General features: G+C 38.1%; 1 protein-coding gene across 2 annotated transcripts in view; it reads left to right on the top strand.

The window, feature by feature from the left end:
• The window catches only part of BICC1 (BicC family RNA binding protein 1), a 90,086-nt gene that overhangs the window by 58,126 nt on the left and 18,927 nt on the right, over positions 1 to 13,033 (top strand). Inside the window, exons 1-5 of one of the 2 annotated variants that reach the window (XM_084210119.1) lie at positions 3,428 to 3,512; positions 9,213 to 9,292; positions 10,458 to 10,616; positions 11,555 to 11,608; positions 12,412 to 12,606. In XM_084210119.1, the coding sequence (XP_084066245.1) occupies positions 9,272 to 9,292; positions 10,458 to 10,616; positions 11,555 to 11,608; positions 12,412 to 12,606 (429 nt within the window). In that variant the 5' untranslated portion in view covers positions 3,428 to 3,512; positions 9,213 to 9,271. Of the gene's footprint in view, positions 1 to 3,427; positions 3,513 to 9,212; positions 9,293 to 10,457; positions 10,617 to 11,554; positions 11,609 to 12,411; positions 12,607 to 13,033 lie in introns of those variants that run through there. The other variant, XM_084210118.1, reaches the window with a different exon arrangement.

Raw genomic sequence — 13,033 nt, 5'->3', positions numbered from 1 at the left:
GCCTGGTATAATACACAAGTATTTAAAGAACTCCTTTGATTTAGTGCTGGTTGAAATTTACCCAAGTAAAATCAGTTGCAGGCAACTTTATGGATATAACATAAGTTTATTATTGATGGAATTACCAATTTTTAGGGATTTTTTTGCTATACTTGTGAGCTAGAATTTGATTTTGCTACAATTAATAAAAAACTTATATTTTCCCACAAGTATTTAGACAGCTAAACTGTGGGGACAATTTTCAGCTGACTTATGTCAGTTGTCCACAGCTGTCACTACATTTTCCTGATGCAAAATTTTGGTGGTACATGAAATATTTGTAGGTGATTGCTGGAAAGGGACTGTAATTATTTTTTTTTTTTAATAGAAACAGTTACTGGAAAAGTAACACAGGGATTTAAATTTTTTTTTCTTCCAACTGTGGATGTAGAACTTGAAACAAGGCTGATTTTCTTTGATTTTTCACGGCATTTCAAGTGGACACAGCATTTCAAATGGACACAGCATTTCAAATGGAACAGCATGCCACTGTTTTTCTGAGCAGACATACTCTCTGTCTGGAGGCCCAAACTTCCTATGCCTCACTTACTTCTAGTGTAGTTTTTTTATAGCTTGCCAAGAGTGACAGTGTTTGCATATTTTGCTGTTTGAAATGAGTGAATTTCACGTGAATTATCCAGTTTTTCTTTGACCAGTGGCTGCTCTCCTCAGGGTGAGATGTAAAGGTGGAAAAATTCCACTGTTTTCTGTGTTTATGATGTTTGGCTTGTGAATATTTTGAGGGGAAAAGTTGTCCTAGTTTAAGTACTTCTCCCAAGTATTCACTTAAAGTATTCAGTGCTAAGCTTCCTCATTAGCCTACAGAGTACCTGTTGCAGCTGAAGGATTTGTTACCTCAGTGCAACTTCGTAAATGGTGAATAATTTCTGTAATGTGTTGCTGTTAATCAATCCGTAATTGACTTAGAGACTTAAAGTGAGTCTCTTGCTGACATTGTGTTGATTGTTTGGAGTGCCAGATTAATTACAGCATGTATTGTAGTTGCTGTATTATTACCTCCATCTGCTTTTTATTAACTTTCTCTGTAAATGAGAAACTGTCAGTGCAGACTGTTTCTTACATTCTGAAGAAAAATTCCCCCAAACCTCACAACTGTGTACTTTAAAAATTAAAGAACCGTTGTGTTTAGATCACAAGTTTGTTTATTTCTTTTGTTTCTGGAGCAGCTGACTCAAGCACAGATGACTCCTCCCTGTTTTGCAATAAATAAATGGACAGAAAGACCATCCCAGGCCATTTGAAACTCAGCCACAGGAGTTGGTGTTGGTTCTCTCTGATCCGAGCAGTTAGACATGCACAAACCCACAGCATCCCTTGTGCCAGCAGCTGGCAGCAAATCCCTCATTTGCTGGAGTCACTTATCCCAGACTGCTGCCACTTCAGAAAGCAGCCCCAGCCATTATTTCTGCAGGGTAGGTGACAGGCAAGGAGGCTTTTAAAGAAAGTCACATTTGCTTGAGCCTTTTATCTCATTTCTCTGTGCCTGCAGCCACCAGAGCTTAAACTCATGGATTTGTACTGGCTCAGAAGAAGATAAAATGTATTTATGGTCACAGTGGTGAATGTTTTAAGGAAACTCTAGGTAGCAAAGGAGCCAGCAGGTGGGCATTGTATTGTAACTACACTTGAACAAGAGTGATTTGAACTTTGGTCATTCCTGTAAAAGCAGGAAGATTTGGGGCTTTTCTGGTTTTGATCAGGGCTTGCTGTGTTATTTCGTGAGGAGCAGTGATTTGTTTACATTTGGCCAGACAAGGGAGGGGTAGAATACAAACACAGTGGTAATATGAAGGGAATTATCAAGGGACTTAACATCCAGTGAGTGTGCTTGGCAGTAAGTGTAGTAAAACTGAAATTTCAAGCCCTGGAATGTAGTTATATAAACTTATTGCTGTAATTAAATTACTTGAGAGTACAAATTTGTCACAATCTTTCTGTGAAAATTGGAATTAGTTGGGTTTGGATTTTTAGGAGCTTCTAGCAAGCAGATACCTTGCAATGTGCTCTGCACTGCATTTGCAGGTAAACTGGAGACTGAGAGTGTTCCACTCTGATGTCCATCTTTCTATTTAAACTCAGTTTTTGGAACACCAAATGCAATTTATCAGAGTGACTGCTGAAATTCACATTGCAGAGATGCTCAACAGGTGATTAATTTCCCAGAGGTGAGTTTTGCTATTACTGTAATACTGGGAGAGATAGATGGACAGAAGTGATGCAGAGAAAATTCATCTGAGAACAGCTCAGGAATGACTTCTTGATTTGAAAGGCAACACTGGGCATCTTTCAGGTGTTTGGTGTTTTCATTTCTCAGTATATCATTAAAAAATTACCCTTGCAGACAAACAGTGTGGGCAGTGTTTGCTTGCTCTGAATCCCTCCATGAAAAGCAGAGCAGAAGTTTTTAAGTCACTGTTCTTCAGAACAGTCTCTTCCCAAATCAGCTGCAAACTACCTGTTATACTGGTGGTCCAGCCACAGAATTCCTCCTTGCAGTGGCTGTGACCAGACCAGCTCACACAGTGGGTGCAGTCTGTCAGAGCAGCCATTCAAAGGTGCAGCAGTGCCAAGGATTGGATGTGGGAGCGCTGCAAGGAAGGCTGAGCCTCAGGCATGAACTTCAGCTCACAAGTCAGATGATGTTTTTTATTTAGAAAAACGCAGTCTCAAGGACTTGTTTGAGAATGTGTGTGTGAGAAACTAAAATTATCTCATGACTTCTGCATCAGAATTGCAACCCTGAGTATGAGTCTGTGTGCAGTGAAGATACAGTGGTGTTATTTCTGATAGGAATGTCGTGGCTGTTTTCTAGGTCCTCTATTAAGCTGATCTTACAATACTATAGCTTTTTTCCTCTCTGTATTTCTCATTTTCTTTCCCAGGCGTTGTGATTCTGTGTTTGTGCTTTGAGATACAAAGGCAGCAGACATTTAAGTCATGAACTGTGAATTTGTTGCGTCCGTGCTGAAAGAAAATAAGCCATAACAGGGTTTGTGTCCTGCTGAGACATTGCCTTGCTTTGGGTGGCTGCTTGGGCTAAAGGCTGAAGAGCAGCTGCCCAAGAGGCAGCAGAAGGGCTGCATGGCATGTGCCTTTTTGGGGTTGACTGTATTTGCAAAATGTCCCTGAAGGCTCTTTTTGGAAGTAAAAGAAGGAATTTAAGCTGATCATGGTGGTAACTAAAGTTGTGTAACTGAAATGGAGTGTCTTGGTGATTACAATTAATTCATTCTCATTTCTTCTTTTCAGGTTTTCTTCTCCAACTTGGCCTTCCCCTTCTCCCTTGAAATCTGGTCACTTTTCTGTTTATGTTGCCATATGATCTGTTACCTCTTCCTTGTCTTCCCTCTTTGCTTATGCTTTAAGAGAAGTCTTTTCAACTTCATTTCCTCTGTCAGTGGTCCGAAATCCAGTCATCAATAGTTTATTTCTCCAAACGTAATGTTGTACAGGTAATCTATTTTTTAAAGCTTATCTGATATTTCTGGCTAATTCTGGGGATTCTGAACATGATTTTTCAATGGTCTGCTGGGATGTTTCAAAGCTGCTAGGAGATCCAAATGTGGGATTCAGCTATGATTCATGCACAAGTTCATCTCATTTATTTTAATTTGTGAGGCTTACATCAAACAGATACTTCACTCTAAGAGCCATTTTAAGTGGCCTGTTGCAGATATTGATGTTTTATTTTGAGCTACACTGAAATCTTTGAGAAACAAGGTTTTTTCTCTGCTCTACCAGATGCTGTGCTGCATTTCTTCAGGTTTCTGTGTGTGTAAGGTTGGTGTGTTACTCAGTCTCTGCTTTGTGAATTTCTGTGTATGTCTGCCTCTGTGTGTGTGTGTAGTACTATAAATGGTGGAGAGAAGTGAGGAGGGGATTGCTGGCTGCACATCACACAGTTGTTAAGGGGCAGGGTTGATAAGCAGTGCTCTGGTGGTTAATGCTCCTCAGGTGAGAGCATGGCAGCAACCAAACTGTGACAAGAGTGAAGGGCTGTGTGTAAACTGCCTTCCCTCGAGGGAACAGTGTGCAGAACAGTGCAACAAGTGTTTGCTCTTTCTCAGCTTCCTTCTCATGTCCTGAGTGGAACAGAAATTCTTCTAAAGATGGTTTGGAGGTCGGTGCCAGTAATGGGGAAAGTTAAGAGTGAAAAAATGCTAAGACAAAAAGTCTTTCAAATGTGTGCTCACATATAGGCAGTGGCTCTAGCTCCTCCCAGGGACATTTCATAATCAGTTGTTTGTCCACAACAAACAGATCTCCCAGAATGCCCAGAGCCTCAGGATATGTCTCCTCTGAAGACACTATTAATTGCTTGCAGCCCATGTTGAGGTTTATGATGCTCTGAGTAGGCTTTTGATCATGCCCAAGTTGGCTGGGTGAAATCTCCTTCAGACAAAATGATGCTGCAGTCTAACTTCAACTAAAAAGCAAGAAAAAAGACAAGCCCCAAATGAAAAAAACTACATGTTGTTGTTGAGTGATACCTCTGAGAATACTCAGGAGTCTGCAGTAGGAAATGGCTCATTGCTTTCTGCCTTAGTACATGAGTAGCTTTTTCCTTCTGTGGTTTAGATGCTGGGAAGAGAAGTGAGTGCCCTGAGTTGTATTGGAGAGAGGATCAGAATTCTTTTAAACTGGTAAGCTAACAGCACCAAGTGCCCAAGTGCTGAATTTACTTTATTATTCAGTCAAGCTCCTTTGCATGTGCCCTTACTCCTGAGCATTTGCTCCATGCTTTTAGCCTTCATGTTGCTTTTCCATGGCAATAGTTTGAGCCTATTTCAAGTCTCTCTTGGCTATTACCAATCATCTACTTTGGTGAGGGAATGTCCACTCCTAAAACTGTACAGACAGTATTTCCTAATTTATGGGCATTAAGTAAATTGTTTCAATTTAGTTATCCTTTGTTCCACATGAATAGGAAGCCTTATTTGACCTTTTTGCTTAATTCACTTGTTTTTAGGTCTATGTTTTTTCATCTTATTGAAGGGTGATCAGTGTATTTGCCCTTTCAGATGAGAACATACCAACCTCGATGTGTTAATTTGTTGTTTGGGTTTTTTTTCTTTTTAACTTCTCACATAGCTTAGTGTTTTTGTTGGTACTTTTGGGACAGACACTCTCATAACTTGTCCCTTAAAAATGCTGGGTCTCTTTTGTCTTTTTGTTTGAATGGCTCAAGTTCTGTAATACTCTTGGGCTATTCAGATCTTAATCAGGCACTCATTAAGAATGACTGTCATCTGCCCTGGTGTTGCCCAGTTGTCTGGCTATTTTTAGTGTAGTGGTATTTTGGTATTTGTGTTACTTAACTTAAGGCTGTTCATCCTGTAAACAAACTGTATGCATAGCTGTAGTCTGAAGAGCTGCCCCAGACATTAAATGTAACACTTGAATTTCAGGAGAGGCCTGCACAGTTAAATGGCTTCATTATTGGAAATATTTCTTGCCTGGGAGAAGTTGGTGTAGATGCATTTGCACTGGCACAAATATACTTTTGCTTGGAGGAATTTTGTTTTGTTTGCTGAAGTGTCACACACAATAGTAGCAGTAAAGCTGGAGTCTTGCTGGTATAGCTGTGGACAAAGACTGGGGAGAGGAAACTCTGCCAAAGTGTGGAGTGAGGAATTTGAGGATAGGAGCAATAAAAGACCACTTGAAGGCAGGAGTCTGGCAAAATGAAGACTGTTGAGAAAGATTTCCAGCAGTGTCTGTTGTGTAACTTCAGCTTTCTATTCTATGTAAATATTCCTCCATTCTTAGTGAGGGGGGAAGGTCTGTTAAAATGATTTTTTTCTTTTCCATTCCTAAAGAAAAATATACTGCCCTTCAAAATTGATGGAAAAGATGGATTACTATAGAATGGCATTTTTAATAGTTTGCATGACACTAATCATGTTGTTTCTTATGAGGTAAAACCTTTTCCAGGGTCTGATACTACACTTTATTTAATGTGTCAAAGCCTTATATGCTTCTAGTGTACAGACCTTTGTTCTGTGTTTGCAAATAGCTTGCAAAGCTTTGGTGTCTCATGTTTTTATTTATGGTAGGCACCTGCTCTTTGCTCTCTCTAGTTTTATATGGAGCATACTCCCAGTTATATTAAGGAACTTAAAGAACATGGTGATTCCCCCCCCCCCACCACCACCCCTTCCCTGTAAAAACAGATGTTCCTCCTTAGGGATGAGGGATGACTTAGCATCACCTGGACAGAAGTTGATGGTTGTGGCCCCAGCCACATGTTGTTTGGCCTGGTTCAGTGGGTGCTTTCCCTTCGGCCAGGGCTGGGTGCCGTGGCCACATGGATCAGTGGCAGTAATGACTGGAGGGCTGCTGTGTGCTTATCTGCACTGTCACTTCCAGACATCATCACACTTGGCACAGTTTTGTGCCTGACAATCCTCCCCACACTTCTGAGAGTGCCATGGGGATTTCTGGGGGCTTTGACAGTGCATTGCTGCCATCACACCAGTAGGTAACTCAAATATTAAATATAGAGCTTTATCCAACCAAGATTGTCTTAGTGCCTAAAACATGGTAGGATTTTTTTCCTAAATTAAATGTAACTATTAATCCATGGAATCAGCTGCAAAGCAAACAAGCTATTTGATTCCATAGCTATATTAAGAAATTTTGTTTCTGTAGTACCCAGAATATCAGGTTATGATGTAATTGTCTCTAAATTCTTAATTGTTTGCTGAAATGATCTGTTTGTTGATTGTTATTTGGGTACCTGTGAGTTTTCCTGCAGATCATACGTAGTTTCAGTGTGCTTTCAACTCATGCAAGGCCCATTCAAACACTTCAAAATCTTTTAATTACAAGTAACTCTTTTCAGGCACAGTTTGATGAGGTTGTTGCATTTAAATAGTGTTTCATTGAAGGAAGGAGTGAACAACTCTTTAAGAAGGAATTTCTTTGACTTAAACTGACCTGCTTCATATCCATTTCCAACCACTGTGTCCTTGAGAAAAAGGAGAGGGTACTTAAGACAAATTTTGAAAGATTTGGTAACATATTTTAGAGTTATCACTGGCATCAGTGGATTCTTTTTTGCTTTATGGGTTCTTCTTTGGTTTTGTTTATAAACTGAGCAATTGAGCTTTTTTTTTTTGTTTTAAAAGAACAAACAAGTGTAGAAATACAGGATGTTTGGCTGAAGCTGTCAGTATCAACAGAAAAAAGGTGTCCAGCTGAGATGAGAAATGGAAAAAATAGGTGTTCTAAACTGTATTTTCATTCATGAGTGAGCAAATAATATTATGAAATGATGGTAATCTCCTTTGGTAATAATAGGATGCCAGGCTTGATTTCAGGTAATTTTCCTACATATAATCAAAAGTATATTTAAATACAATGTTTACGAATATGTGAAAATCAGCTCCACAGTGGTGGTGATGGCCTGGGCTTGTGTTTTTCCTGGTTGCATATGAAGAGCACTTGGAGCACACACAGTGTGCTAGAATCTGCTTCTGGGAATTTTTGACTGCAACATCCACTTCAAATATCATTCACAGCTTAAATGCATTAGAACCACATGGCTTCCTGTCAACTTTAAAAAGAAAAGAAAATTTGCCCTTAAGACTATTTTGTTGGGTTTTTGTTTGACTTTGCTCCATTGTGAAAGGCTGAAGCAGCAGATTTTTGAAGCCTCTGGAAGTTCTATGTGCATACCATGTTTTTGTGACTACGGTTTTTCCATTTTAAAAAATAAAATATATCTGTTTCTCAGAACTCAAAATGCTGCATTTTTCTTGACTTTCATGAAACTTGGCAGTTAATCCTGTGTTCCTTCAGTGTTTTTTGTATCCCCAGCTGAATGTGCTCACAACTTCTCAGTGGTAAAGACTAGAGCCTTATTTTTACTGTTGGAATGAAAAGAGTATCCAGGCATGACTTAAAGAGTTTCAATTTTCAATTGACTAGCACAGGTTTACAGCCTAAAGTTGTGCTATTTCACATTTCTTTAGCAGGGAAGTGTTTTCTATCATTCAGATGATGCGAAATGCAGATCTGTTGTGTTACAGCTGTTTTCTCCTGCCATTGAGAATATATTTATTTTTATATTCCCTAAGATGTATCTAATTGCCTAGCATAATGAATTGCATAAAATCAAGAGTCAGAAGAGGGTGGAGAATTTTTGTTTTAAGTGCAGTTCATTGTATTACAGGAGGAAAAGGCACTGCAGAAGGGCAGGGGGTTCAAGAACAGGGGCAAGAGGCATCACTGCAATATCATACCCTTGTTGCTAACACACAGAAATGTGGGTGGTAGTTGGGCATTTGTTTGTTTGCAGTAACTGAACTTAAATTTAATGTGCTGGTGGTAATTTTGCACTGTGGCACTTTGTGCTCCTGGACACCAGATGGTGCTGCTAAACTGACTGATGTGTAATTTTCACACTTTCAGTAATTGGTACTTGATTTAGTTCCAAAGTCGGGGCTGTACTCTCTGACCAGGTGTATATTATGGATGCAGAACTGTACCTGCTAGCTCAGCCCAACACCTTGTGTTGGTTAAGGGCAGTGGTCTGAAATTATCATATAAACAAAGTGGACTGTAGAATCAATATTTTAGATCTCATGGGGCAAAACCCACCATCAGCTGATGTTTCTACTAATTTATGTACTTGAATTTCAGCAATTTGCTTTAATAAAGTGTCATTTAAATTTCATTGGATAACTGCAGTCAGAAAACTTTGGGTGGAGACACCTTCAGTGTCAGGTTAAAACTGCAAAAAACAGTTGTAGAGATTAATTAGATATACCAAAGTGATGATGAGGGTGGGTTTGAGTTTGGTAGGCTGCCAAAAAGCTTTGACTTGTCTGTTGTTACTTTTGGTTTGAGAAGATATGGTGGCTTAGTAATTGCATTTCAGACAATGTCTATGATACTCTTATATACATTTGGAATTTGATTTCTATTATTTTAAGTTGGTTCTCATGTTTAATAAATTCATCTGGTAATCCTAATTGTGGGGCAGAAGGGATGGAATTAGACATTTTGGCCTTCAGCTGAATCCCAAAGGCTGGTGGTATGGTTTATCAGTGAATTATAAATAAAGGGCTCAAATTTATTTGAGCGGTGAGGAAATTTTTTTATAGATATTGTACTGTATTTTTCTTACAAGCTTATTTCTTTTTTAGATCCCCATATTAAAGTTTCTGGAAAAAAAGAGAACGTTAAGGAAGCAAAAGAGAAAATCATGTCTGTCTTGGACACAAAAGTAAGAAAACTTTCTTTGAATGCCCCTAATTTTGTGGTGACATTGATCTCTTTACTAGGCACATTTCAAGGGAAGGTATTTATGGAAGCTCTGAAGCAGAGTCTCCAATAAATGCCTTGCAGATGTTGATATTGGTGTATACCCACATATTTAAACATTTTGAGAGAAAAATGCTTGCTTGAAGCAGCTTTTCCAGATCTGAATCATATAGAAATAATATTTCCAGCCATATGGCTAAAAGCATAAGTGATTTGTTCATTGAATTGGGGTTTTACTTCAAAATGTGAAATACAGCTCCACTGCAAGCAATAGATTATGCAACCACTTCAGAGAACCTAAAATTTTGTTTCTGATTCAAATTTGATTTTAGGAACATTTATGCTGTTTTATGTTTAACAGTTACTCTATTCTTACACTCTGAAACATCAGGACCAGAATTTCTAAAACATCTAGATTTTGGATGGGGTCTCTTCTGTTCATCAGATATTATCTTCATTCAGCAGCAGCTCTTTTGGGCAGTGTGTATGGCTCCTGTGTACTTGTATGGCACCTTCCTGGCTCCCTGAGCAAATTGCCAAGAGGAGCACTTGAGTGATAAGCACCACTTTTTTAACAACTAACAACATTATTGTGAGCTGTTAACAATAGAGCTTTTAAGAATAGCTGTAGGCAGTGTTTGTGTGTTTTAAAAATTCATGTGCCAAAAAAACCCCAAAACAACTGTTTAAGGAAGAAAAACAGTTACTTGGTCCCATGGCTTTGATTTGCAAAGTCTTCATAATGTATTCCTTTCAGATCAAACAGGGGTGTGTGATTTCAATTGAAAGAACGTGGAATTAAAAGAAATCAGAATCAATTACAAAAGGACACTTGAGTCACAGCTGATGAAAGTTCAAGGGTATTTTAAAAGCATTAGTTGTTTTTGAAGATGCATCTTTGGGGTATTTATCTCCACTATTTACTTCCTCACTAGAAAGAAAACAAGACCAAATTAACATCCAACTGATTCCTATAAAAAACATCATCCTTGAGTAGAAGCTAAGTAATAGCAATAATACTTTGGGAATGCAATTTTGATGTCATTTTTGAAGCTACATTACTCTTAAAAACTCAAATACTGGGATTCTGCTGTGATCAAGTCAAACTGTGGCTGCTTAATTTCCAGAGCAATCGGGTAACCTTGAAGATGGATGTTTCACATACAGAACATTCTCATGTGATAGGTAAAGGTGGCAATAATATTAAAAAAGTGATGGAGGAAACGGGATGCCATATCCATTTTCCAGACTCAAATAGGAACAATCAAGCAGAGAAAAGCAACCAAGTAAGTGTTGTTTAATACTGACCTCATTTGTGCTGTAATTCCTGAGAGTATAAAACATTTCTAAATTTCTCTCATCAATATGGGTTTTTTGGGGATGGTGTGTTCATATTCAGGGAAATAGATTTTTGGTTTTTACACTGTGTGGAAAGTACAGAGCTTCCTAAGTGAGCAAATCTTTAAAAACAGATGGAAACAATTTGTGATGGCTCATGAATCATTTTAATTTTTTTAAGCTAAAATTACTTTGCGCCTACAGAAGTCAGCAACTTAGTGTGAATGGTAGAGAAGTGGTATGAAAAAATCTGCTTTTGTAATTTTTTTTTTCCTGTTCAACACAATGACTTATTCAGCATGTTGATTGATTTTTTGGTGCTTTTTGCTTATGGTGTAACTTTGTTGAAGACTAAACTTAGCAAATAGCCAGCAGAAATGAATGTCCTATTGTAAAGACATCCAAATTCATTAGAATAAATCATTGAGCCTGAATTGTTCATCTTTTCTAGTGCAAATATTGGTGGAATGTTTATTTTCAAATTTCTCAACCTTGTACTTAGATTTCTCACTTGTGCGTCCTAATGGCTGCTGAACCAAATGCAGTCATTTCAAAACATGCAGGAAAATCTACTGTTGTATGAATATTAGCATTGAGCACATGTATACAGTAATAATTCCATTATTTAACCTAAAACTGTATTTTTTGATATATCCTTTTTTTTTAGGTGTTCAAATATATATAATCTAAGATGCTGAATTTTTTTTTAATATTGGCTATAGTTATCAGCTAGTGTTTAGAGAACACTTAGGATGTCAGCAAGTGTGAAATGTGTTGATTTTTTTCTTAGATCTTTTTTTTTAAGGAGGCCACAGCTATCTGAATAATTTCTGCATGCCTCACTTGAAAATATGATCCAATGTTTTTCACATTCTTGCTCTTCCAGGTGTCTATTGCAGGACAGCCAGCTGGAGTGGAGTCTGCAAGAGTCAGAATTCGGGTAATGCTCTAGCTCAGTGTAGTGTACCCCTAAAAACACCTGTCAGGGGAAAAATGCATAGTTTTGAGAACCCTAGGGTTGTCTGCCTCTGGTGACAGCAGAAATGTAGGAACAAATGTCAGTATCCATATAAGAAATATGCCAAGGATATTATAACAGTGATTCACATTCTGGCTGAATTTTTAATTGGCCCAAAGTGGGTCTTGAACATGAAGTCTACACTCTAAGCAAGATGTAAATTAATTCCATACTGTGTAGAAAATTATATCTTAACTTACCTACCACAGATGGCCTGTGGAAGCTCAGGCATCCTGTGTGAATCTATGACTTGGGAAAGGCAATTTCTGCTTCTCACATTTTAACCATTTTCATGTATAATTTGTGTAAATAATTCAGTGTCAATCTCCACTTGTAGCTATTTTCTATCTTTTCATTATAATTTCAACTCTTATGTGTATTTTGGCATGGATAATGAAAAATCAAATAAATTGCCAGAAGCTTACAGTAATTTTTGAGCCAGACATGTCACACAACCTTTTTCCACATGCTCTCGCTATTTTGGAGAAAAAAAATCAACCAAACAAAACTCAAAAAAGCCTCTGAAAAAAAAACCTGCTCTAGTATTCCTGGAAAAAAGAGGTGCCTTTTTCCAAGTGACAGGATATTTTTATCCATGAACTCTGGGCAGAGGATGTTTTGTCAGTTAAATCATCACTGACCAGGACATTATGATTGAGGAATAAAGTTGTTGTAGTTTGAGTATGGATCTGGTTTTCAATATCTCCTCTTCATTGCTGTTGTAGGAGCTGCTTCCATTGGTACTCATGTTTGAATTGCCTATTGCTGGAATTCTCCAACCCATCCCAGATCCTAATTCTCCAACCATTCAGCACGTGTGTCAGACGTATAACATTTCAGTTTCCTTCAAACAACGCTCTCGAATGTATGGTGCTACAGTCATTGTCAGAGGGTCACAAAACAACACTAGTGCTGTGAAGGTAATCTCTGCTCCTGAGGTTTCTGATGTCATATATTTATAATTGATATGTCTAAGATGGTATATCTTGCCTCATCAGCACATGTTATTGTATAATTACTTGCAAACCCTGAGGGTTTGAATTTTTCCTATCCTTAACTTATGAAGTGTAAAAATGCATAGAAAATACTTTTAAGTTTAGGATTGTTGGTGGTGAGGTTTTAATCCAGTGTTCACCTCCTGCACACTTGCTCAGGTTTTCAGCAATTCTGGAATATTTGCTGGTCTTAGCCATCTTTTAATTCAAAAACAATGCAAACCATGAAATACACCTCCCATCTCAAATTGTTCATGCTGAGCTCTTCTCAACACGCACACAAATATATAACCTTGAAAGCTGCCCAATCAGTCAATAAAACTGAATCCAGCACTTGGAGGTGTGAATTTGA

Source organism: Fringilla coelebs (assembly GCF_963513975.1).
Source record: "Fringilla coelebs genome assembly, chromosome: 8".
In the NCBI taxonomy this organism is placed as follows: domain Eukaryota; kingdom Metazoa; phylum Chordata; class Aves; order Passeriformes; family Fringillidae; genus Fringilla; species Fringilla coelebs.
Note: the sequence above shows the minus strand (reverse complement) of the source record. Positions and strands in the feature narration are given on the sequence as shown.